General features: G+C 45.7%; 1 protein-coding gene across 6 annotated transcripts; it reads left to right on the top strand.

Annotated features, from left to right (window-relative positions):
• The first annotated feature begins 583 nt into the window (after positions 1–583).
• dennd3b (DENN/MADD domain containing 3b) lies at positions 584–24,800 on the top strand. Of its 6 annotated transcripts, none has more exons than XM_031812277.1 (25): positions 584–1,031; positions 2,731–2,885; positions 2,995–3,289; positions 3,488–3,603; positions 3,757–3,884; positions 3,967–4,072; positions 4,335–4,454; positions 5,338–5,556; positions 5,838–5,953; positions 6,696–6,851; positions 7,144–7,240; positions 7,330–7,433; positions 8,994–9,178; positions 9,991–10,150; positions 10,443–10,807; positions 12,010–12,230; positions 12,651–12,821; positions 15,109–15,238; positions 15,554–15,664; positions 18,744–18,883; positions 19,664–19,821; positions 20,235–20,368; positions 20,535–20,653; positions 20,859–20,996; positions 21,388–21,924. In XM_031812277.1, the coding sequence occupies exons 2-25, from the start codon at positions 2,802–2,804 to the stop codon at positions 21,592–21,594; spliced, it is 3,780 nt and encodes a 1,259-aa protein (XP_031668137.1). In that variant the 5' UTR covers positions 584–1,031; positions 2,731–2,801; the 3' UTR covers positions 21,595–21,924. The 6 variants fall into 6 exon arrangements, with proteins under 6 accessions (XP_031668137.1, XP_031668132.1, XP_031668135.1 ...); XM_031812272.1 differs by having other exon boundaries at positions 665–1,031; positions 12,060–12,319; XM_031812275.1 differs by having other exon boundaries at positions 666–1,031; positions 2,995–3,283; positions 12,060–12,319.
• Positions 24,801–25,468: the final 668 nt, after the last annotated feature.

Genomic DNA, 25,468 nt, shown 5'->3' with positions numbered 1-25,468 from the left:
CTGCTGTTGAGCTGTACAGACGTGTTATACCTTGTTAACAACTAACCTGCTGACTCTGTTAACAACTAACCTGCTGACCCTGTTAACAACTAACCTGCTGACCCTGTTAACAACTAACCTGCTGACCCTGATAACAACTAACCTGCTGACCCTGTTAACAACTAACCTGCTGACCCTGATAACAACTAACCTGCTGACCCTGTTAACAACTAACCTGCTGACCCTGATAACTAACCTTCTGACCCTGATAACTAACCTTCTAACCCTGATAACTAACCTTCTGACCCTGATAACTAACCTTCTGACCCTGATAACTAACCTTCTGACCCTGATAACTAACCTTCTGACCCTGATAACTAACCTTCTGACCCTGTTAACAACTAACCTGCTGACCCTGATAACTAACCTTCTGACCCTGATAACTAACCTGCTGACACTAACACTGTTAATTAACAGGGTATTTGTGTACAAATGGAGGATAGGTAATGAATGCACCGTTAAATATCAAAATGATGTCCCTCCCCAAATGTAATTAAAATAACCAGCAGCGGTTGCCTTCTTTGAAGAAGCAGAATCGTTATGCCTTTATTGCGACTTTGTTAACACTAAACTTAAATTGAGTGTCGTTGCATTGTTACAATGTTGCACATTGCTCACTAGATGGCACTATAACAAAGTTGATAGAGAAACAATGAGTCTTCTGACATAATTTATTATAGCAGTTTTGTTAAGTAGGCAATGCAGCTTCTTAACTTCTACGACAGCAAATTAGAATGCACGAGGTTTTGAATTCTTTACAAAAGTAGGGGCAACTGCATTTTTCCAGTACGCATGATTTTGTATCCTTTCAGAAAGCAGGAAGCAGCACGCTGTTAATCGCAGTCAGACAGATAACAGCATTTCCTGGGAAGGTCAATTCAACGGCATTGTTTACAAAGGTGTTTTGATTGTGTCTTTCGGTGGCTACAAATTCATTCAAACGAATGTCAGTGACTTTGGCCCGTGATCTTGGATTACCGATGGACCAACAGGTTGGTGAAAATCATTCATTGGCATTTGAAATAAATCAGTTAAAGACTAACTTTCTGTTTTGACAATTTAAATTTTTATATGTAGCTGAGCTACCTCCTATATTTTTACGGAAACATGAATATGCTTTGACAGTGATGTATGCGCAATAGCTATTGATTGACACACAACATGGAATTTGATCATCACATGCTCTTGGCCTATAAAGGGATCTTGGCTCTTTCAGTATGGCTTGTATGGAAAGAATGCGGAGGTAATCAATGTTGCCAAGTTTTCCAGAGACACCAATTCATCAATGGAAACTAAATGCATTGTATGTCAGTCAAACAGTACTGAAAAGGCTGGGAATATGGGGAGATAAGGGGATTAAGCAGACAAAAGGAGTGTCCGATTTGAGCCTATTTCACTGTAACGCATTCATTTTAGTGCTGCTTCTAATTGTCTAGTTCAGACTACAACTGCAAAGGACTTGTGACATGAACTGCTGAAATCACATAAAACATTTAATTGTTCCAGTTCTGCAGCTATAATGACGTGATGCATGTGTATAATATGCGAAGCTATGCAGGAACTGGTGACAGGTCGCTTTTCAGACCGCCCATTAGAAAGTCACACCTCTATTGTAGATGCCAAAGGGATATGAGTGCAGTTACTACGTTTTTTAAATGACATATTTAGTTGAATCTAAAAAGGCACTTATTTTCAATACAGCAGCACTAGGCCACCCACCCACCCCATCATAAAGTGGACTGTGCCACTCCTCAATTGAGTTTTCTCAGTGACCTATTGAAGGGTATCTTCAGCACACATGAAACCAATTTGCCCAGAAATTCCCCTCAAGCAGGGAAATTCAATTAAAGGGTGTTTATCTTGTATCTCCTGAGGTGGCTGCCTTTACAGAGGAGACAAGCTACAAGCTACAGCTGTATTTCCTCCAACTCTGCTTTGTTGTTTGGTGAGGTGATGCCATAGTTGCTTTTGATGACGCCTTTTTTAATGGTTTCTCAGAGCAGAGGACACTCTCCAATTTTGTTTATTTTCTTAGTAGTGATCAGGTGAGCTGTGTTTCAAGCCTGTGAGCCTCTTGGCTTGTTGTTGTGTAAATATCTATTAAAAGGTGATATAATATAATAAGCAGGATGTCATGTGCTCTTTATCTTGTTAGCCAGCTGCTGTGATCAAGGGTATAACAACTTGCCCAAATGAACAAGCTAAGGAGTGTGACTCATGTTTCTGAAGAACAATCTCTTTCTCTCTCTCTCTGTGTCTCTCTCTCTCTATGTCTCTCTCTCTCTGTGTCTCTCTCTCTGTGTGTCTCTCTCTCTGTGTCTCTCTCTCTCTGTGTCTCTCTCTCTCTCTCTCTCTGTGTCTCTCTCTCTCTCTCTGTGTCTCTCTCTCTCTCTCTGTGTCTCTCTCTCTCTCTCTCTCTGTGTCTCTCTCTCTCTCTCTCTCTGTGTCTCTCTCTCTCTCTCTGTGTCTCTCTCTCTCTCTCTGTGTCTCTCTCTCTCTCTGTGTGTCTCTCTCTCTCTCTGTGTCTCTCTCTCTCTCTCTGTGTCTCTCTCTCTCTCTCTGTGTCTCTCTCTCTCTCTCTGTGTCTCTCTCTCTCTCTCTGTGTCTCTCTCTCTCTCTGTGTCTCTCTCGCTCTCTGTGTCTCTCTCGCTCTCTCTGTCTCTCTCGCTCTCGCTTCCTCCTCCTCCAAAGCACAAATCCCATGCTTGGATGTGATTCCACCACTGTGAGCCTGATGTACAGAGAAGGAAGGACCGGTTCTGATGGCAGACCATCTTCCCTCAGGGCTACTGGAAGCGTGTGTTGTTGTCGGAGCCTCTGGGGATAAACTCAAGGATGTCTACCAGGTAATGCCCATCAGCAAATGTCTTTTTTAATACAGAGTTTATTCGAGAGATGAGCTGGATCGTGGATTATAAATGTAAAATGGAGGTTAACATGGATTGTTCTGTTTAGTCTCTACAGCAGGGCAACAGCACAACAGACCTCCTTATTTTAGACCCAGAGGTCTTGCAAGTCCACGTACCTCCGTTTGTGACCAAAGAGAATGCAGATGAGTCTGGTGTCCCCAGAACCTTCAGTCGAGTCCAGTGCAGACGGTCCTTCATCAAGAAGAAGGAGAGGCTAGTGGTGGCTCCTAGTGGCCCTGGAGGGGCCGGGAGCAGTGAGGGGGCCACTGTCACGGAGGATGTCAGCGTCCCCAAGGACATTGACCTCATGGCCCTGCCCCAACTCTGCTTTCCAGGTAGAGGTATATTGTGAGGCTGATAGCCAGTTATATTTGTCATTGTTGGGATTATAAAGATGACCTGAGGTCAACACCATACCAAAATGAAGGCTGACAGACATCCCTATGTACAATGTCATTAAAACATTAGCTCAAAGACATCGCCCAATGTACTGTCTAACAATAGAGAGATACAAATAATCCTGACTTTTCTGAAATCAGGGGGGCTTCAAGTAACAAATGAACCAAAAGAAGAGCGTTTTCACTTTCTAGTCTTCACGGATGTGTTCGGTAACCAAACCCATGGAGTGGTTGTTCAGTGTTGTAGACCATTTCAGGTGGGGGTCTTTCCTTTTTATTCTCCTGCATAAACATGTGATCCTTTTCATTATAAACCTGTGCAAAACAGTGTTAAATGTTTTCGCTCTGATGCTCCTTCCTGCGAAAGACTCAATGCTCACACAGTTGATTTGTCATTTCTGTCCTCGTAGGAAGGGTCAGTGTTCTATCAGAATGGACACTGGTCGTCCACCAGGACCACTAAGCTCTACACTGCTTTTGCCATCTGTGTCATATCCAAGCATCCTTATTACAATGCTCTGAAGGACTGTCTGTCTTGGTAAGGGTCAATACGTCTTCAATACAGCCCGTATATGTGTGTTGTCGTTTCTTAAATCATTCTCTTCTGTACACTTCTGTAGCTTGCTGGTGCAGCTTAGAACATGCAGGTTGTCTGAAGAGAGGGTGAAGGAATTTGCAGCCAAACTGTCTCTAGTGCCCATTCCACCCCCTGGACAACTACATGTGGTGAGCTGCTTTATGTTATCCAGTTCATCTAACTGCTAGGCTGCCTGAAGTGCCAGTGGTTGGTTGTATTTGAACACCACTCGACAGGGACTATGCATTGTTGGGGTTTGATTCTTCCTTGGTCCTTCATTTCTCTCTTCATCCTACAGTCAGAATACAAATGACCAGAAAATACAAACTACTACTACCACCACCAACACCTTTTCCTTCTTCCTTCTTGTGCACTGATATTGATGATGTGCTCACCCCTGACTGTGCCCAGGTGTTCAACCTGAGACCCCTGATGATCGTACTGCCTTCCAGAGAGGATAAGGAACACCCCGCTGTAGACCTGGACCTCCATTTGCCCTTCCTGTGCTTTAGATCCAAACAGATTTTACAGGTGAGTAGAGAGTTATGTTCAGACGGGTAACATCATTTTCTACGATGAGCCATTCAACTGAAGTGTTCGGAGTGATGTTTTGACTTCTGCCCTGCCTGGCAACAACTCTGCTTTTTCTGCTCTGCTCTACTCTTTCTACTCTACCCTTTCTGATCTGCTCTTTCTGTTCTACTCTGCTCTCCTCTTTCTGCTCTACTCTTTCTACTCTGCTCTTTCTACTCTGCTTTGATCTACTCTTTCTACTCTGCTCTTTCTGCCCTACTCTGCTCTTTCTGCTCTGCTCTACTCTCCTCTTTCTGCGCTACTCCTTCTGCTCTTTCTGCTCTACTCTTTCTGCTCCACTCGGCTCTTTCTGCTCTACTCTGCTCTACTTCTCTTTCTACTCTATTCTGCTCTACTTTGCTCTTTCTACTCTGCTCTTTCTGCTCTACTCTTTCTGCTCTGATCTACTCTACTCTTTCTGCTCTACTCTGCTCTTTTTGTTATGCTCTGCTCTACTCTGCAATACTCTAATCTTTCTGCTCTACTTTTCTCTTTCTGCTCTGCTCTTTCTGTTATACTCTGCTCTACTCTTTCTGCTCAACATTTCTGCTCTGCTCTTTCTGCTCTACTCTTTCTACTCTACTCTGCTCTATTCTGCTCTATTCTTTCTGCTCTTTCTGCTCTACTCTTCCCTTTCTGCTCTGATCTCCTCTACTCTTTCTGCTCTGCTCTTTGTGCTATGCTGTTTCTGCTCTGCTCTACTCTACTATGCTCTGATCTACTCTGCTCTGGTACTTCTCTTTCTGCTCTACTCTGCTCTTTCTGCTCTACTTTACTCTGCTCTTTCTACCCTGCTCTCCTCTGGTTCTATTGACCCCTGGCCCTGTGTTGGTTTGCCCAGATCATCACTGGTATTCTGATGGAGCAGAGGGTAGTGTTCTTCTCAGCTGACTGGGCCCGCCTCACCCTGGTGGCAGAGTGTTTCATGTTCTACATCCACCCCCTCCACTGGCAGCACCCCTACGTGCCCATCCTCTCAGCCCAGATGCTGGACTTCATCATGGCCCCCACCGCCTTCCTCATGGGCTGCCACCTCAACCACTTTGAGGAGGTCGCTGCGGTAGGAGGCTTTTGTATTAGTAGTAGTAGTTTCTTTATTGCAACCTTGGTACATCCTTTATATAACCATGGTTTTGTCTTTGTGTAATTTGATGTCAGACAACAATATGATTTTCATGATGCCGTTGTGTCAAGTGTCCAACTGTCCATGAACAGTGTTTAGACCTACTTCTTGGTTGTACTGTCTTGTTCCGTTTCCAAACAGTTGAAATGTCATAGCAGTTGGAGAAAGAAAAGCTTTGACTTTTGAATGTTTTTGGAACTCTCTATTCTCTGTGACAGGAAACAGACGACCTGATCTTGATTAATATTGATGATGGAACAGTGTCTTCTTCCTGCTCCGAGACTGTCGACCTACCAGATGTCCCCTTCGTTTCGGCAGAGTGTTTTACCAAGCGGTAGGACCCCCCCCCCCCCCCAAATGGCACCCTATTCCCTATATAGTGCCCTACTAGGGAATAATGTACTACTTATGGGCACTGTTAAAAAGTAGTGCACTATATAGGGAATAGGGTGCCATTTCAGAATCAAATCAAATTGTATTCGTCACATGCTTCATAAACAAGAACTGTTGACTAACAGTGAAATGCTTACTTGCGGGCCCTTCCCAACAATGCAGAGAGAACAATGTAGAACAAAAGAATAACAGAAGGAATACATAGACAATGCAGACTGTGCTCTGTTCTGTGCTGAAGCCCCCTACAAGGAGGAATACATAGACAATGCAGACTGTGCTCTGTTCTGTGCTGAAACCCCCTACAAGGATGAATACATAGACAATGCAGACTGTGCTCTGTTCTGTGCTGAAGCCCCCTACAAGGAGGAATACATAGACAATGCAGACTGTGCTCTGTTCTGTGCTGAAACCCCCTACAAGGAGGAATACATAGACAATGCAGACTGTGCTCTGTTCTGTGCTGAAACCCCCTACAAGGAGGAATACATAGACAATGCAGACTGTGCTCTGTTCTGTGCTGAAACCCCCTACAACTGAAATGACACATCCATTGTCTCAATAACACAGAATGAGGTTATTGAGAGGTAGAATATCACATCAGTTATCACTCACAGTCATGCTTATATAACATTGTTTTTGTGGCAGTGAGTGAACAACAGTTTTCTTTTCCTGCTGCTCTACAGGAGGAAGGGCCTCCAGCTACAATATGATCTAGAGGTGTGTCACCAAGGGGCCGGCACAGACGTTAATGAGATGCGCATGCTGAGGAGACAATGGCAGCAGAACCTGAACTGGGAAATACAGAAGGTTACCTTGGAGCTCATTGTCAACATGTTCAGGTCAGTCATGCTGTTCAGACTCTCTTAAAGTATGACATCATCATACACACCGGGTGGACTTCCTGCTTACAGACATCAACAAGTGAATTCAAATCTGTCAATACTGCTCTCCCTTGAGTAATGCTCACACTGGAAAGAGCCAATAGTGGCATATGTGAGATTATGTTGGTGTTGTACCTGTAAGGAGGAAGTCAACCCGGTGAGGTGTAGGAAGATATTCTATTTCCTGGTCTTTAAAGGCACTAATGTAGCCTGTGTATTAATGGTCTGCTGCATTTCTGCCTTTCATCAGGGATGTCAGTGGTCACCTGAACTATGAACACCGAGTGTTTAACAGTGAAGAGTTCCTGAAGACCAGAGAGCTAGCTGACCTTCCCTTTTACAGAAAGGTACATGTTGAAGTAGCCTCTCAGATCACGATCACTATAAAGAGTACGGTTGATTCCTACACTCAATTTATACATGTGTATCCGTATAGGTCTTGGAGACACACATTTTTCATTCATTCCTGAAGGACCGCCTCAATAGGAAGATGGATGCTTTCACACGCATGGAAGTCAACACTCGCTCAGAGACACAGAAGTAAGCTCTCACTTACAATATCCCCTTCCTGCTTATCCCTTCCCCTACCCTCCAACTCACTTTTCTCCCTGATGGTACAGTGATGGTTAGAACGAAGCCTGAGTTATGGCACCGCTGGTAACCTGCCTGGACATGTTATGGAATTCAGTCCAATTATTAATTTATAGAACACACCGCTGCAAACCTGCTTTGTTAACATCAAAGGAAGAGTTTCTCCACCAGTCTGATCCAGTTATCCAGTCTGTTGGATGTTGTATTGTTTTCTTTACCCCTTTTTCTCCCCTAATTTCGTGGTATCCAATTGTTTTAGTAGCTACTATCTTGTCTCATCGCTACAACTCCCGTACGGGCTCGGGAGAGATGAAGGTTGAAAGTCATGCGTCCTCCGATACACAACCCAACCAAGCCGCACTGCTTCTTAACACAGCGCCATCCAACCCGGAAGCCAACCGCACCAACGTGCACCTGGCAACCTTGGTTAGCGCGCACTGCGCCCAGCCCGCCACAGGAGTCGCTGATGCGCGATAAGACAAGGATTTCCCTACCGGCCAAACCCTCCCTAACCCGGGCGACGCTAGGCCAATTGTGTGTCGCCACACGGACCTCCCGGTCGCGGCCGGTTACGACAGAGCCTGGGCGCGAACCCAGAGTCTCTGGTGGCACAGCTGGCGCCTCTCTTCGAGAACCACCATTTACAGTGTTTGAGAGCTTCAATGATTAGTTGACCAGTTAGCCTTGACGATTAGTTGACCAGTTAGCCTTGACGATTAGTTGACCAGTTAGCCTTGACGATTAGTTGACCAGTTAGCCTTGACGATTAGTTGACCAGTTAGCCTTGACGATTAGTTGACCAGTTAGCCTTGACGATTAGTTGACCAGTTAGCCTTGACGATTAGTACACCAGTTAGCCTTGACGATTAGTACACCAGCTAGCCTTGACGATTAGTACACCAGCTAGCCTTGACGATTAGTTGACCAGCTGGCCTTGACGATTAGTTGACCAGCTGGCCTTGACGATTAGTTGACCAGCTGGCCTTGACGATTAGTTGGTCAGTTAGTGCTGGAATTGATCAAATAAGTGAAAGAGACTGACTAGGGATACTGGAGGAGTGATTTGGGAAATTATTGAATTCTATTACATAGTACCCCACTGCAAACATGCTACATATATGTCTGGGGGAGACTCAGTGAGAGGTTTAAGGTCTTGTATGGTGTTCTGGGTCTTACGTGGTATTCTGGGTCTTGTTTGGTACTCAGTCCTGTATGTATATTAGGGTCTTGTATGGTATTCAGTCCTGTATGTATATTAGGGTCTTGTATGATTGACAGTCCTGTATGGTGTTTAGGGTATTGTACACAGACCTGTATGGTATTTAGGGTATTGTATTGTACACAGTCTTGTATGGTATTTAGGGTATTGTATTGTACACAGTCTTGTATGGTATTTAGGGTATTGTATTGTACACAGTCCTGTATGGTATTTAGGGTATTGTATTGTACACAGTCCTGTATGGTATTTAGGGTATTGTATACAGTCCTGTTTTATGTGTCTGATGTCAGAATGAAGGCGATGACAGACAACCCCAGGAGGCCCACCATGCAGGAAATGGCCAGGAAGTATAGCAGCAACCCAGAGATCCGTCTGAACAAGAGGCTGGGGATGAGCCTCCCCAACCTGGGAGAGGAGCGCCATCTCAACCTCCTCAGACAAACCTCCCTCAAGAAGACCATTATCCCTGAAAGTGGTGAGTACACTCTTAGAAAATATGGTTCCAAAAGGGTTCTTTGGTTGTGTCCATAGTGTAACCCTTTTTTGTTCTAGGTAGAACACTTTTTTGGATTCCATATATAACTCTCTGTTGAAAGGGTTCTACATGGAACCCAACATTTTTCTACCTGGAACCAAAAAGGTTTTTTCAAGGGGTTCTCCTACCCTTTTAGGTGCTAGATAGCAACTTTTTTTTTAGGAAGGTTACAAAATTCCAGAAATGTTCCCCAAATTCCCAGGTTTTCCAGAAATCCCAGTTGGAAGATTAGTGGAATTAGAACGGAGGAAGCATGAAATCCTCCAACCAGGATTTCTGGAAATCCAGATGTTGCAACCCCTGCAGTAGGAGGACTAATAATAGCTACCCACTGATTAACATATATACTGTGATGTTTAACTTTACACGGTTACATTAACATTACTGTGTAACATTATGCACTGACTCTTTACTTGAAATGTCTATTGGACTACTCTACATAATACTGTCATAACGGATGTCATAACAAGTCATGTCTGTTGTCAGCTAATGAAAACTGTTATAACAAACTATTTAGTGTTACGTGGCTCTTTTGACAGATGGTTAAAGAAAAGTGTAGGTCATTAAGCCTTGACTTCTGTGAACAAGAAGATTCATCTTAAAGGGAATTTTCACAAATGTTCAACTTCATGTTCATCCTCAACATCAACATATGTTAAAATGGCGACATATGTTGAGGTGGTGCTGGAGAAGATTCATATAAAGTAGATCCTTTTTGTTTGCAGTGTCACTCTTTGTCTTTTTCTACACAGCCTTCAAGATCCCGCCCAAGCCTGTGAAGATCTTCAAGCTGACAGAATTTCCTCCTCCCATGGTGCACCACCATGTCCAGAACTACTATGGAGAGTTGATCATACTACTGGGGAAGGCCATCTCCTGTGTTCCTCCTGAGGACTCCACCCTCCTGGCCAGGTACTTCATTTACAACATAGGGATTATTCATTTTATTAAGTCACACTTTAAACACACTACATCTAAAAATTAAATTTAAAAAAGGCTTTATTGGGTATTTGAAAAGTCCTCATAGTGACCGGACCACCAAGTTTATAAAGGCAATGCTCCTGCTGATAGCAACGAGAGGCACCTGGTGGGCGAGACAGAGAGAGGGCGCGTTAGTGTGTCCAATCAGTCACAATACGCACTACATATACATACTTCACAAATAATTTATAAGTCCTACCCATTCCCTTTCCCTATTTCCAAGGTACTTCTACCTGCGTGGCTTCATGAACACGCTGTGTTCCAAGCGTCTTGACGCCCTCAGCGACTTCCAGAACCTCTACAAGACGGACATCGAGATCTTCCCCACCGACCTGGTAAAGGCGCTAGTGGACTCGCTGCAGAAGGACGAGTTCTCCCAGGTGGACCGGTGGCCAGAGCTCAAGCGGCTCATCTTCAAGGTGAAGACAGACAACGAGATGGTGCTGGTCCAAGCTGACGACCATGTGAAGAAGTTCCAGCTCCCTAAGACCCACATGCTGCAGGAGGACTTTGTGAAGCGCATCCAGGAGTCTGGGATTGTGAAAGACGTCGCCACCATCCATAGGCTGTTTGAGGCTCTCACTGTGGGTAAGTTGAGACTTACCTTCCATAGACTGTTTGAGGCCCTCACTGTGGGTAAGTTGAGACTTACCTTCCATAGACTGTTTGAGGCCCTCACTGTGGGTAAGTTCAGACTTACCATCCATAGGCTGTTTGAGGCCCTCACTGTGGGTAAGTTGAGACTTACCTTCCATAGACTGTTTGAGGCCCTCACTGTGGGTAAGTTCAGACTTACCTTCCATAGGCTGTTTGAGGCCCTCACTGTGGGTAAGTTGAGACTTACCTTCCATAGACTGTTTGAGGCCCTCACTGTGGGTAAGTTGAGACTTACCTTCCATAGGCTGTTTGAGGCCCTCACTGTGGGTAAGTTCAGACTTACCATCCATAGGCTGTTTGAGGCCCTCACTGTGGGTAAGTTGAGACTTACCTTCCATAGGCTGTTTGAGGCTCTCTCGTTGACAGGACATGGAAATACATGAGCAGTACAGTATGGTTATATATATATATATATATATATATAACTATATAACAGTATAGTTGTACTATAGCAATAAGATCACCCAGGATAGTAAACGAGTGATTGATCTGTCAATACAGTTTGAAATACAGTACCACTCTGCCTAGGAACACGGTGTGTATCATCTGATTATCCTTACTTTATTAATAGGATCTTGTAAGAGTGACTTTGGATTCAGTGACTTTGGGTTTGAATTCTGCCATGAGGAGTCCCTCCAAATCAGTATTTTACATTGACTCCTCATTGGATGGTAAGCAAGACTGTCCAGTTTGTCTGCAGCCTCCCATCGTATGATTGGTCAGCGGGACTCATGTGGCATCTCTTTTATTTTTCTCTCCATCTTCATCTCTGCATGGGTTTAACGTTCATTCCATGACATCATACATGAGATGGATGGCTGTTGTTTCATGGGGCGTCTTCAGCTATGGAAGATGTATAAATGTGCTCTTTGCTTTGACAAAACACAGGGTTCCTGTTTACAATAGATGCTGTTTGGAGTAGCTTGTTTCTATTGGCTTGAATGACATGCATGAACATGGAAGTAAAATGATTGAATGCATTTGCATGATTTTAATGTGCGTTTGATGAGCATGTTCTCTACAGGCTGCTGAGACTTGTCATGCCTTGTTTACATTCACATCACCACTCTTACAACGAATGGCTCCTTGAAGACTGAAGACTTCTTCTAAGAGAAGGTTACCTCTGTTTCCAGGGCAACATAATCCGATTGACCCAGAGGTGTTCTACACCTTCTGTTTCCAGGGCAACAGAAGCAGATTGACCCAGAGGTGTTCCGTGTGTTCTACACCTTCTGGAAGGAGACGGAGGTGGAGGCCCAGGATGTTCACCTGCCAGCTGAGGTCATGGAGCACCTGGACAACAACGAGTGTGTCTACAAGCTGTCCTGCTCCGTCAAAACCAACCAGGGAGTGGGTAAGATCGCCATGACACAGAAGAGGCTCTTCCTGCTCACTGACGGGAGGCCTGGGTTTATCGAGATCACCAAGTTCAGAGACATAAAGGTGTGGTTACTCTATGTTTAGGCACTAGTAGTAGTACTGTTCAGGGATGAGTTCTCTAAAAGCTTGGTAGTCTTAAAATAATCTTTGACAAGTATAGGCAATGGATGAAAGATGATCTTAGTGCTATGAAGCTTTTGGAAACTCACTCCGTAATGAATCATATGGAAGGGTACATTGGTATGACTACAGTGTATTGCCTTCAATGTTTGGCTTTGTTCAAATGAAAATCTGCCATGATGACACATCTGATAATCCTCTCCTCACATTTCAGTTGAATGCATTCAGTTGTCTAGCTGACTAGATATCCCCCTTTCCCTCTCATCTCTGTCAGGAGGTGAAAATCTCCTTTGCTCCTTTCCTGCTGCTGAGGATCCCGTCTCTGAAGATCAAGTGCAGTCTGAGGAAGGAGGTGTTTGAGGCCAACCTGAAGTCTGCGTGTGACCTGTGGAATCTCATGGTCAGAGAGATGTGGGCTGGGAGGACGATGGCAGACGACCACAAGGTAGGATATATGCTGGATCTCCAAGACTGGTGCTGCATTCAATAGGGTATAATGTAACCAAGTTGAATTCATTAAACTAACCCTTTCAGCTTGAAATCCCCCAACCCGCACCATGGAATTGCTAGCTTTTCAGTGGCGCAGCAAAGCTGTTAAGCAGTGCAGTGTTTTCTGTTAAACACTTTGTGGAACGTGTGGGTAGAAATATTAGCATAGTCCATTTCACCCTCCTGAATGCGTTCTGTGGTTATTCATAGTCTTGAAAAACATGTCACGTTCTTTTATTACCATATTATGAAAAAAGTATAAGATCGGTTGGCTCCTACAGGGATATTAATCTTACAGTACAGGCTTGTCCCACCCCTCTGGCCTGATGGTTTCCTCCAGGCTTCCTGAAGGGATATTAATCTTACAGTACAGGCTTGTCCCACCCCTCTGGCCTGATGGTTTCCTCCAGGCTTCCTACAGGGATATTAATCTTACAGTACAGGCTTGTCCCACCCCTCTGGCCTGATGGTTTCCTCCAGGCTTCCTACAGGGATATTAATCTTACAGTACAGGCTTGTCCCACCCCTCTGGCCTGATGGTTTCCTCCAGGCTTCCTAAAGGGATATTAATCTTACAGTACAGGCTTGTCCCACCCCTCTGGCCTGATGGTTTCCTCCAGGCTTCCTAAAGGGATATTAATCTTACAGTACAGGCTTGTCCCACCCCTCTGGCCTGATGGTTTCCTCCAGGCTTCCTACAGGGATATTAATCTTACAGTACAGGCTTGTCCCACCCCTCTGGCCTGATGGTTTCCTCCAGGCTTCCTAAAGGGATATTAATCTTACAGTACAGTCTTGTCCCACCCCTCTGGCCTGATGGTTTCCTCCAGGCTTCCTAAAGGGATATTAATCTTACAGTACAGGCTTGTCCCACCCCTCTGGCCTGATGGTTTCCTCCAGGCTTCCTGAAGGGATATTAATCTTACAGTACAGGCTTGTCCCACCCCTCTGGCCTGATGGTTTCCTCCAGGCTTCCTACAGGGATATTAATCTTACAGTACAGGCTTGTCCCACCCCTCTGGCCTGATGGTTTCCTCCAGGCTTCCTACAGGGATATTAATCTTACAGTACAGGCTTGTCCCACCCCTCTGGCCTGATGGTTTCCTCCAGGCTTCCTAAAGGGATATTAATCTTACAGTACAGGCTTGTCCCACCCCTCTGGCCTGATGGTTTCCTCCAGGCTTCCTAAAGGGATATTAATCTTACAGTACAGGCTTGTCCCACCCCTCTGGCCTGATGGTTTCCTCCAGGCTTCCTAAAGGGATATTAATCTTACAGTACAGGCTTGTCCCACCCCTCTGGCCTGATGGTTTCCTCCAGGCTTCCTACAGGGATATTAATCTTACAGTACAGGCTTGTCCCACCCCTCTGGCCTGATGGTTTCCTCCAGGCTTCCTAAAGGGATATTAATCTTACAGTACAGGCTTGTCCCACCCCTCTGGCCTGATGGTTTCCTCCAGGCTTCCTACAGGGATATTAATCTTACAGTACAGGCTTGTCCCACCCCTCTGGCCTGATGGTTTCCTCCAGGCTTCCTGAAGGGATATTAATCTTACAGTACAGGCTTGTCCCAACCCTCTGGCCTGATGGTTTCCTCCAGGCTTCCTAAAGGGATATTAATCTTACAGTACAGGCTTGTCCCACCCCTCTGGCCTGATGGTTTCCTCCAGGCTTCCTAAAGGGATATTAATCTTACAGTACAGGCTTGTCCCACCCCTCTGGCCTGATGGTTTCCTCCAGGCTTCCTAAAGGGATATTAATACATTTTATTTATTTAACCTTTAATTTAACTAGGTAAGTCAGTTAAGAAGGAATTCTTATTTAAATGACGGCCAACCGGGGAACAGTGGGTTAACTGCCATGTTCAGGGGCAAAACGACAGAGTTTTACCTTGTAAGCTCGGGGATTCAATTCAGCAACCTTTCGGTTACTGGCCCAAGGCTCTAACCACTAGGCTGCCCCACGTTGGAGTACAGGCTTGTCCTGTACCCCTCTGTTCTGCTGGAAAGTATTATGTTTTGTCCTTATTATATTATCCGAATGTGATCTCCCAAACTTAATGTGATCTCCCAAACTTAATGTGATCTTCCAAACGTAATGTGATCTCCCATGCTGTTTAATTGGCTGTACTCATTGTACATTGTAATGTGTAGTAAGTTGTGTGTCTATACTTGTAAGACTGTCTCTCTTATAGGATCCTCAGTACAGGCAGTGTGTGTATAAGTTGTCATGTTCCCTTTAAGGATCCTCAGTACATGCAGCAGGCTTTGACTAACGTCTTGCTCATGGATGCTGTGGTTGGCTGCCTTCAGACCCAGAAAGCCATATTTGCCGCCTCCAAACTGGCATACTTTGACAGAGTGAAACATGAAGGTATGCATTATGGTCCAGATGCACTTTCGATTAGTTTTTTGCATATAAATCATCTGTAAGCTTTACCATTTGTGCCTTTTAATGGTGGAGTTCCGGACTAAAACACAAACTCAATGGAGAATCATTGAAAATGTATTTAGTCCAGGAGTTTCCAGGAAACCACCCCTTGGAGTTCAAGGATCAAGTATACAACTAAATCAACAACATCGGATGTGCCTCTGAAGAACAACAGTGTGAAAATCATTGTGATTTTCTGTAATAAGGAAAGTAATTCATATTCTGATATGTCATTTTTTCTGTTTTGTTGTCTGTAAGCAGTTCCTGTGATGGTTCCAAAGACAACATTGGAGACGTTGAAACACAAGATCAATCCATCACTAGACCTCCCAGCCCCACAGACTGTACATGTCTTACTCTACACACCAGGTGAGGGGAAACAGACAGCTGACTCTCTATTACTCTACACACCAGGTGAGGGGAAACAGACAGCTGACTCTCTGTTACTCTACACACCAGGTGAGGGGAAACAGACAGCTGACTCTCTGTTACTCTACACACCAGGTGAGGGGAAACAGACAGCTGACTCTCTGTTACTCTACACACCAGGTGAGGGGAAACAGACAGCTGACTCTCTATTACTCTACACACCAGGTGAGGGGAAACAGACAGCTGACTCTCTGTTACTCTACACACCAGGTGAGGGGAAACAGACCACTGACTTTCTGTTACTCTACACACCAGGTGAGGGGAAACAGACCACTGACTTTCTGTTACTCTACACACCAGGTGAGGGGAAACAGACAACTGACTTTCTGTTACTCTACACACCAGGTGAGGGGAAACAGACCACTGACTTTCTGTTACTCTACACACCAGGTGAGGGGAAACAGACAGCTGACTTTCTGTTACTCTACACACCAGGTGAGGGGAAACAGACAGCTGACTTTCTATCATAGTTTGTCTGTTATCTTCACTCTGATGTATCTGCTTGTAAGATAGAAGCTGTTTGCATGTCCTGTAAGGTACATGTCCTGTAAGGTGCATGTTCTGTAAGGTACATGTTCTGTAAGGTGCATGTCCGTACATGTTCTGTAAGGTGCATGTCCGTACATGTTCTGTAAGGTGCATGTCCGTACATGTTCTGTAAGGTGCATGTCCGTACATGTTCTGTAAGGTGCATGTCCGTACATGTTCTGTAAGGTGCATGTCCGTACATGTTCTGTAAGGTGCATGTCCGTACATGTCCTGTAAAGGTGCATGCCATAACATGTCCGTACATGTCCTGTAAAGGTGCATGTCATAACATGTCCTAACATGTCCTGTAAAGGTGCATGTCATAACATGTCCTAGCATGTCCTGTATGGTGCATGTCCTGTGTGGTGCATGTCCTGACATGTCCTGTGTGGTACATGTCCTGTAAGGTGCATGTCCTAACATGTCCTGTAAGGTACATGTCCTGTAAGGTGCATGTCCTAACATGTCCTGTAAGGTGCATGTCATAACATGTCCTGTATGGTGCATGTCCTGTATGGTACATGTCATGTATGGTGCATGTCCTGTATGGTGCATGTCCTAACATGTCATATATGGTACATGGCGTGTATGGTACATGTCCTGTATGGTACATGTCCTGTATGGTGCATGTCATAACATGTCCTGTATGGTGCATGTCATAACATGTCCTGTATGGTGCATGTCCTAACATGTCCTGTATGGTGCATGTCCTAACATGTCCTGGAAGGTACATGTCCTGGAAGGTACATGTCCTAACATGTCCTGGAAGGTGCATGTCCTAACATGTCCTGGAAGGTGCATGTCCTAACATGTCCTGTATGGTGCATGTCCTGGAAGGTGCATGTCCTAACATGTCCTGTATGGTGCATGTCCTAACATGTCCTGGAAGGTGCATGTCCTAACATGTCCTGTATGGTGCATGTCCTGTATGGTGCATGTCCTAACACATCTGAGTGGAAACCAGAGGAGCTTTGAAGCCGTAATAGTTGGCTGTAAATACACACTAGTGGAAAGCACCCAGACAGGCCTAATTGTTTGTCTACTCTCAGCTGTTTATGTAGATGAGTACATGTATTGTCAACGTTTGTCTCATTTCTTCACACTTGTCAGGTGTGGTAACTTATGAACTTGTTGTACTGTACAGTGTGAGTCAACAAAACTTAATATATCACTGACCGGCTCAACATTTTGAAATATTATTTTTTACATTGGTTAAAAGTAGAGACTCAGAGCTACAAAATGGTATATTATTCACTGCATTTTTGAGGAACAATGTGAAAGTAATTCTGCAAGTTGATAAACTTGTAAACTCACTTTTGAGAAAAGGGTGTTTATAATGTTTTGGAGAGCTCTCCTTTGTCTACACCCATTCAGCATTGTTCACACACTCTTAAGCCAGCACCACCCATCTATTTAAGGATTCACATGTGAGGTCATGTGCTAAACAGTGAGTTGTGTAGTAAAGATGAAGATTAGAAGTGGTAGTAGCCAACAATATGGAACAATTCCAGGTAAACAGAAAGTGTCCAGATAAAAAATACTTAATAAATATTAGATGGCGCTTACGCAGACACACTTGTCTAAATTGATGGGCCATGTGAAAGAAATGCTATAACCCCCAGCCACGTCCAGTGGTGGAAAAGGTATTATGGTCATACTTGAGTAAATGTAATGATACCTTAATAGAAAATGACAGAAGTAAAAGTCACCCAGTAAAATACTACTTGAGTAAAAGTCTAAAAGTATTAGGTTTAAAAAAATACTTAAGTATCAAAAGTAAATGGAATAAAATGTGCTTCTTTATCAAATGTAAAATAAATGATTTATACAAATTCCTTATAGGGAACCAGACGGCCTAATTGTTTTATTTTTATTGACGGATAGCCAGGGGCACACTCCAGCACTCCAACACTCCAACACACCAACACTCCAGCACTCCAACACTCCAACACTCCAACACTCCAGCACTCCAGCACTCCAACACTCCAACACTCCAACACTCCAAGACATAATTTATAAACAAAGCATGTGTGTTTAGTGAGTCCCCCAGATCAGAGGCAGAAGGGATGACCAGGGATGTTCACTTGTTAAGTGTGTGAACGGGACCATTTTCCTGTCAAAATGTAACGAGTACTTTTGGGTGTCCAGGGAAATGTATGGAGTAAAAGATACTTTATTTCCTTTCTGTAGTGAAGTAAAAGTTGCCAAAAAAAGAATAGTATGATCTCAAAGGCAGTGAAAAACTCACATATTCTGTTGTAATGCAGAGCTACAGTATATACCATATACATATCATCTATATGCCTGTGGGAGTATCCATCGACTGGCTGACCCATGGATTGTGTATTTAACTTTTAGTGTATTGATTTTGATGTAGACATTCGCAGATAAAAGCTGAATTGCTGTGACTGACTACAGTCTCTCTCTCGGGGTCTCTCTCTCTCTCTGTCTCTCTCTCTCTGTCTCTCTCTGTGTCTCTGTGTTTATCCAGGCCAGTTGAGTTACTCGGAGGCAGACGGAGATGGGAACCCCAAGCTGTGGTGTGCCCTCAGTGGTGGGAGGGTGGTTGTGTTTGATGCAGCCAGCTGGTCCATGCAGCAGAACTGTGTTCAAGTGGGATCCTCCCAACTGGTATGATGTCTGCAAGCAGACACACACCATTTCCCCTGCGCTCTCCCTGGACTATCACTTGAGCCTTCCTACTAGGCTCTGTTCCAATATCCACATTAGTGTAGCAGAACACTTAGAGAGAAGCATTGGATTTGGCCATGCATTCTAAGGGTTCTATGCGAGTGGATATTGGAACATGTCCTTTGTTTCTGTGAAATTGCTTACAGATATCCTTTGGAAAGAAATTGTTATATTGAATTAAGTACACAGTGATCTCTTTCTCTCGCTCTCTGTTTCACTTGTTCTCTCTCTCTCTCTCCCTCTCTCTCTAGCTCTCTTTCACCCGTTCTTTCTCTCTCTCTCCCACCTCTAGTTCTGTTTCACTTGTTTTCTCTCTCTCCCGTTCTCCCCCCCCCCCCCCCCCCCCTCAAGTTCTGTTTCACTTGTTTTCTCCATCTTTCTCACTCCCTCTCTCTCTCTCTCTCTAGCTCTCTTTCACTCGTTCTTTCTCCCCTTCTAGTTCTGTTTCACTTGTTTTCTCTCTCTCTCTTTTTCTTCTGTTGATAGTGTTTCCTCCTTTCTGTGGTCTCATGAGGCATGAACAGGAGTGCCTGCCATTCACATAACAGTGGATTAAACCTGGATATGTATGCGTCCAAAATAGCACCCTATTCCCTATATAGTGCCCTTCTTTTGACGAGAGTCCTATGGGCCTTGGTCAAAAGTAGTGCACTATATAGGGAATAGGTGCCATTTGGGACGCATTCATGTGCTGAATACGTGGCTTTATTATGTGCACAGAACTGCATGCTGGGATTGGACCAGGATCAAGTATGGATTGGCTCCCAGGATTCCATCATTTACATAATTGACACTCGCAGCATGTCCTGCAATAAGCAGCTGACAGAGCACAGGCATGAGGTTATGGACTTTGCCCTGGAGGAGAGTGACAAGATGAGGTAAAATGTTACACATATAGTACCGTATGTCTGTGTCCCACAGTGCACCCTATTCCCTATATACTGTAGGGCACTCTTTCATGCTACAGTCACTTCACCCTCACAAACTGTTAACCCATGTGTGATGCTCAGGATTCTATGTTGAAGGAAGGATAATGTGTTAGAACTGCCTGTTCAAATGACCAATGCACCTATTGCAGAAAGTAGTTATTCTAACTGTCCCACCCCAGTATCATAGTGCAAGAATCTTAGAACATGGAGTGTTTTTGATGTCTATTTCCAACCAGCAGATGGCAGCAGTGTACTTAAACTACTTCTTTACTTTGCCCTCAGTGAATCATCAGTAGTTAGACCACAATCAGACTTCTACATGGTTCTTGTTTTAATCCAACTGTCCCTCTCCTCCCCCCCAGACAAACATACTCCTGTAGTGCCGATGGAACAGTCATTCTGTGGGACCTCTCAACGCTAAAAGTGAAAAAGCAGTTTCAACTGACCTGTGATAGGCTTATGTCCATTCAGCTCTTCAATGGAACACTGTGGTGCTGTAAGTAAACTCACTCAGTCATAGTATATTATTATTCAATTTTTTTTATATACTCCTATGTATTATATACCCTGCCAATGATCAATTGACCACAAGATAACATGCTAACAACAGCAAGCATCTAGACAGAAACCTTTGTTTTGTTCCCATCTGTTATGTTGACTAGGTGCCAGAGACGGCATCGTTGAACTGAGGAAGAACGGAACCCCACATCGTAAGATGACACTTCCTGAGGATCTACGGAGCATGTCCACTGAGTTCAGCAGCCTCATCCTCTTCTTAGAGGTAGTAGGCCCATGTTCCCTTCATCTTGGAGATTTCACTGAACCGAGATCTTTATCTCATACTAGGCCTTCACCATGGCCTCCAAGTGGCCTCAATAATCAAGCCAGACACTATGTATTTTTGCAGCCTTCCAACAGTCAGTTTGCTTGTCAATGAGAGTGTCATGAGCTGATGGCTAAACCAGTCCACTGTGTGTTTCTTTCAGAGGGGCCAGTTGTGGACGAGCTGTTCTGATTCTGACGAGCTCTGTCTCTGGCACTGTAAAGACCTGACGAAGCCTTTCCTGAGGGTGCGGCTACAGAATTGTACAGGGGTCAACTGTATGATCAAGGTTAAGAATCAGGTGAGAAAATAATGGTCTCAGTTGGATGTTCACACCTGCTGTTCTTTGCGTGTTTTGCTGGTAACACTTTAATGGAAGGGTACCAACATAATAGCCTCTTTAGCACGTGACTATTAACACATACGAAACACATTCATAAGATTCTGGCAACAACAGTCTTTCTCAGGTGTTGCAATTTCTACAAAAGCTTGTAAAGTAGCAGTTAAAATAGTACCGTACTTAGAAATGATACCATACATTCCACCCTACCATCGTTATTTTATCTCTCATAGTAATGATCAGAGTGTCCAGATCGAACTCCGTTTTATTTAGGTAGTGAATGTCACAGTACAACTGCAAATCCTCAACAAGCTTCTCTTCATTGTTTGTCTCCTCCCCCTCCCTCGTCCAGATCTGGGTTGGCTGCAGCGGGCCGAGCCCTGACCAGTGCAGGATGAGTGGGAAGATCTACATAGTGGACACAGAGAGCCACAGTGTAGAGAAGGAGCTGATGGCCCACACAGACAGTGTCCAGGCACTGTGCTCTGCAGAGGGCCGCTATGTACTCAGTGGCTCCGCCTGCCAGGATGGCAAAATCGCCATTTGGAAGGTTGAGTAGAGGACAAGTAGCCTGGTCCAGTATCTGTTTGTGTGGGTTTGCCAACTCTTTTAAGTGAATAAAATGTTTGGCACAACAATGACAGGAGTTTCCTAAACAGCAGAAATAGATGTGGGACCAGGTTAGAGGAAGAGCCCTGCAGACCCCGAGGAGTCCTACAGGTCTGAGGAGACTATAGCCCCCTCAAACTCAACTCTGGACCTGGAAGTCCGTTCCACTGCTTTGTTTAATTGTTCCCCTCTAATCAGGGACTGATTTAGACCTGGGACTCCAGGTGGGTGATTCCCCTCTAATCAGGGACTGATTTAGACCTGGGACTCCAGGTGGGTGATTCCCCTCTAATCAGGGACTGATTTAGACCTGGGACTCCAGGTGGGTGATTCCCCTCTAATCAGGGACTGATTTAGACCTGGGACTCCAGGTGGGTGATTCCCCTCTAATCAGGGACTGATTTAGACCTGGGACTCCAGGTGGGTGATTCCCCTCTAATCAGGGACTGATTTAGACCTGGGACTCCAGGTGGGTGATTCCCCTCTAATCAGGGACTGATTTAGACCTGGGACTCCAGGTGGGTGATTCCCCTCTAATCAGGGACTGATTTAGACCTGGGACTCCAGGTGGGTGATTCCCCTCTAATCAGGGACTGATTTAGACCTGGGACTCCAGGTGGGTGATTCCCCTCTAATCAGGGACTGATTTAGACCTGGGACTCCAGGTGGGTGATTCCCCTCTAATCAGGGACTGATTTAGACCTGGGACTCCAGGTGGGTGATTCCCCTCTAATCAGGGACTGATTTAGACCTGGGACTCCAGGTGGGTGATTCCCCTCTAATCAGGGACTAATTTAGACCTGGGACACCAGGTGGGTGATTCCCCTCTAATCAGGGACTAATTTAGACCTGGGACACCAGATGGGTGATTCCTCTCTAATCAGGGACTGATTTAGACCTGGGACACCAGGTGTTTGCAATGAATTAGCAGGTAGAATAGAAAAGCAGCAGGCTCCGGACCTCATGGGGTCAGAGTTGAATGTCCCTGCTATAGACTATAAATTGTTCTTATTTTCCCTGAACACCTCAGAGAGAAGGTGAGCTTCTAAATGTTTTTTCAAAGCTTTGTTCTAAAATGTGCTTTTCCTGGATTAAAGACTCAAGGTTGGCCATTTTGTTTTTCACATCCTTCCACGCTGCGTCCCAAATGGCCCCAGGCTGCTCCACCTTGTTGTCTGTCCAACCCCACCACGCTGCTCCACCTTGTTGTCTGTCCAACCCCACCACGCTGCTCCACCTTGTTGTCTGTCCAACCCCACCACGCTGCTCCACCTTGGTGTCTGTCTAACCCCACCACGCTGCTCCACCTTCGTGTCTGCCCCCCAACCCCACCACGCTGCTCCACCTTGTTGTCTGTCCAACCCCACCACGCAGCTCCACCTTGTTGTCTGTCCAACCCCACCACGCTGCTCCACCTTGGTGTCTGTCTAACCCCACCACGCTGCTCCACCTTCGTGTCTGCCCCCCAACCCCACCACGCTGCTCCACCTTGTTGTCTGTCCAACTCCACCACGCTGTCTGTCCAACTCCACCTTGGTGTCTGCCCCCCAACCCCACCACGCTGCTCCACCTTGTTGTCTGTCCAACTCCACCACGCTGCTCCACCTTGGTGTCTGCCCCCCAACCCCACCACGCAGCTCCACCTTGTTGTCTGTCCAACCCCACCACGCAGCTCCACCTTGTGGTCTGACCCCAACCCCACCATGCTGCTCCACCTTGGTGTCTGCCCCCCAACCCCACCACGCTGCTCCACCTTGTGGTCTGCCCCCCAACCCCACCATGCTGCTCCACCTTGTGGGCTGCCCCCCAACCCCACCACGCTGCTCCACCTTGTGGGCTGCCCCCCAACCCCACCACGCTGCTCCACCTTGTGGTCTGCCCCCCAACCCCACCACGCTGCTCCACCTTGTGGGCTGCCCCCCAACCCCACCACGCTGCTCCACCTTGTAGTCTGCCCCCCAACCCCACCACGCTGCTCCACCTTGTGGTCTGTCCCCCAACCCCACCACGCTGCTCCACCTTGTGGGCTGCTCCCCAACCCCACCATGCTGCTCCACCTTGTGGGCTGCCCCCCAACCCCACCACGCTGCTCCACCTTGTGGTCTGTCCCCCAACCCCACCATGCTGCTCCACCTTGTAGTCTGCCCCCCAACCCCACCACGCTGCTCCACCTTGTAGTCTGCCCCCCAACCCCACCACGCTGCTCCACCTTGTGGGCTGCTCCCCAACCCCACCATGCTGCTCCACCTTGTGGGCTGCCCCCCAACCCCACCACGCTGCTCCACCTTGTGGGCTGCTCCCCAACCCCACCACGCTGCTCCACCTTGTGGGCTGCTCCCCAACCCCACCACGCTGCTCCACCTTGTGGGCTGCCCCCCAACCCCACCACGCTGCTCCACCTTGTGGGCTGCCCCCCAACCCCACCACGCTGCTCCACCTTGTAGTCTGCCCCCCAACCCCACCACGCTGCTCCACCTTGTAGTCTGCCCCCCAACCCCACCACGCTGCTCCACCTTGTGGTCTGTCCCCCAACCCCACCATGCTGCTCCACCTTGTGGGCTGCTCCCCCCCCCCCCCCCTCTCCCACCATACTCAGCAGCTCCACCTTGTTGTCTGTCAAACCCCACCATGCTACTCCACCTTGTTGTCTGTCCCCCCCCATCCCACCGTACTCAGCAGCTCCACCTTGTTGTCTGTCCAACCCCACCATGCTGGTCCACCTTGTTGTCTGTCCAACCCCACCATGCTGCTCCACCTTGTGGTCTGTCCCCCCCCCCCCCATCCCACCGTACTCAGCAGCACCACCTTGTTCGAAAATGTGAGGACCCTGCTATTCCCTATATAGTACACTACTTTTGACCAGGGCCCTATAGAGAATAGGGTGCCATTAGGGACGTAGACAATATACAGTGGACATTGAGGCTCAGGGAATGACATGATCATGAAGAACCCTGTCATCCTCTGTTCTCTTTATGTTGGGGTCTGCCTGGATATACTGGATAATGATGATGTAATAGCATTTCTCTGACTGTTTCCCAATATTTTGATTTTTTTTCACTAAAAATATTCTGGATACACTAAATGTCTTCTTTCAGATTCATATTTCTGCCTCACCCATGTCTTAGCTGTCACATACAATAAAACAATGATTCTACAGTTATTTTGTATTTATTCCTATGCTCATTCATGCAAGTCAGCCTTTCTTTCATATACATATAACAATTATGCACCCTGGGGACATCCCAAATGGGACCCTATTCCCTATAAAGTGCACTACTTTTGACCAGGGACCGTAAGGGTATGTGCAAAGTTACTGCACTATTTAGGGAATAGAGTGTCATTTAGTATGCCGACTGGGTCTCTGCTATGGGCCTGGCTTGCTGTGTGTTGTAGTATTATGCAGAGAGCTAATGAAAGGAATGTTTTGGGATGTGTCTGTTAGACAATGGAAACACAGAGTTCTCTTGCTGTGTCTGTGGGAGGGTGTGAATGACATGTAAATGTGAGTCTATTTAACCACAGAGAACTCAGTTGTCAATGCTTTTTTTTTTGCATTGCAAAATAATATTATTTCTAATGTATTTAGCTATTTGTAATATCAATGTTGACATTTTATGAAACATTTATGAGAAGTGTATTAGTCACTTTAGTATAAGAAAATAAGGTTTTGTGAAGTACTGTCATTCTCATTGATGTAATTGTCATCTGAAAAGCTATTTACAAGTAGAACAAGTTATGATTTATTTTTTGCCAGCTGAGATAGTCAGTGAGTCCACTGAACTCTCCGGCCGTTTCTACTGGGTATGGTCACTACACGGTCACTA

This window comes from Oncorhynchus kisutch, unplaced genomic scaffold (assembly GCF_002021735.2).
Source record: "Oncorhynchus kisutch isolate 150728-3 unplaced genomic scaffold, Okis_V2 Okis02a-Okis13b_hom, whole genome shotgun sequence".
NCBI classification, from domain to species: Eukaryota; Metazoa; Chordata; class Actinopteri; order Salmoniformes; family Salmonidae; genus Oncorhynchus; species Oncorhynchus kisutch.
Note: the sequence above shows the minus strand (reverse complement) of the source record. Positions and strands in the feature narration are given on the sequence as shown.

Bases quoted from the DNA above. Each gene is read 5' to 3' on its own strand.
- dennd3b (XM_031812272.1), top strand. From the start codon at position 2,802: ATGGCAGACCATCTTCCCTCAGGGCTACTGGAAGCGTGTGTTGTTGTC. The intron at 3,604-3,756 runs GTGGGGGTCTTT...CTGTCCTCGTAG, and splicing joins AGTGTTGTAGACCATTTCAG to GAAGGGTCAGTGTTCTATCA. The intron at 20,997-21,387 runs GTGAGAAAATAA...TCCCTCGTCCAG, and splicing joins TGATCAAGGTTAAGAATCAG to ATCTGGGTTGGCTGCAGCGG.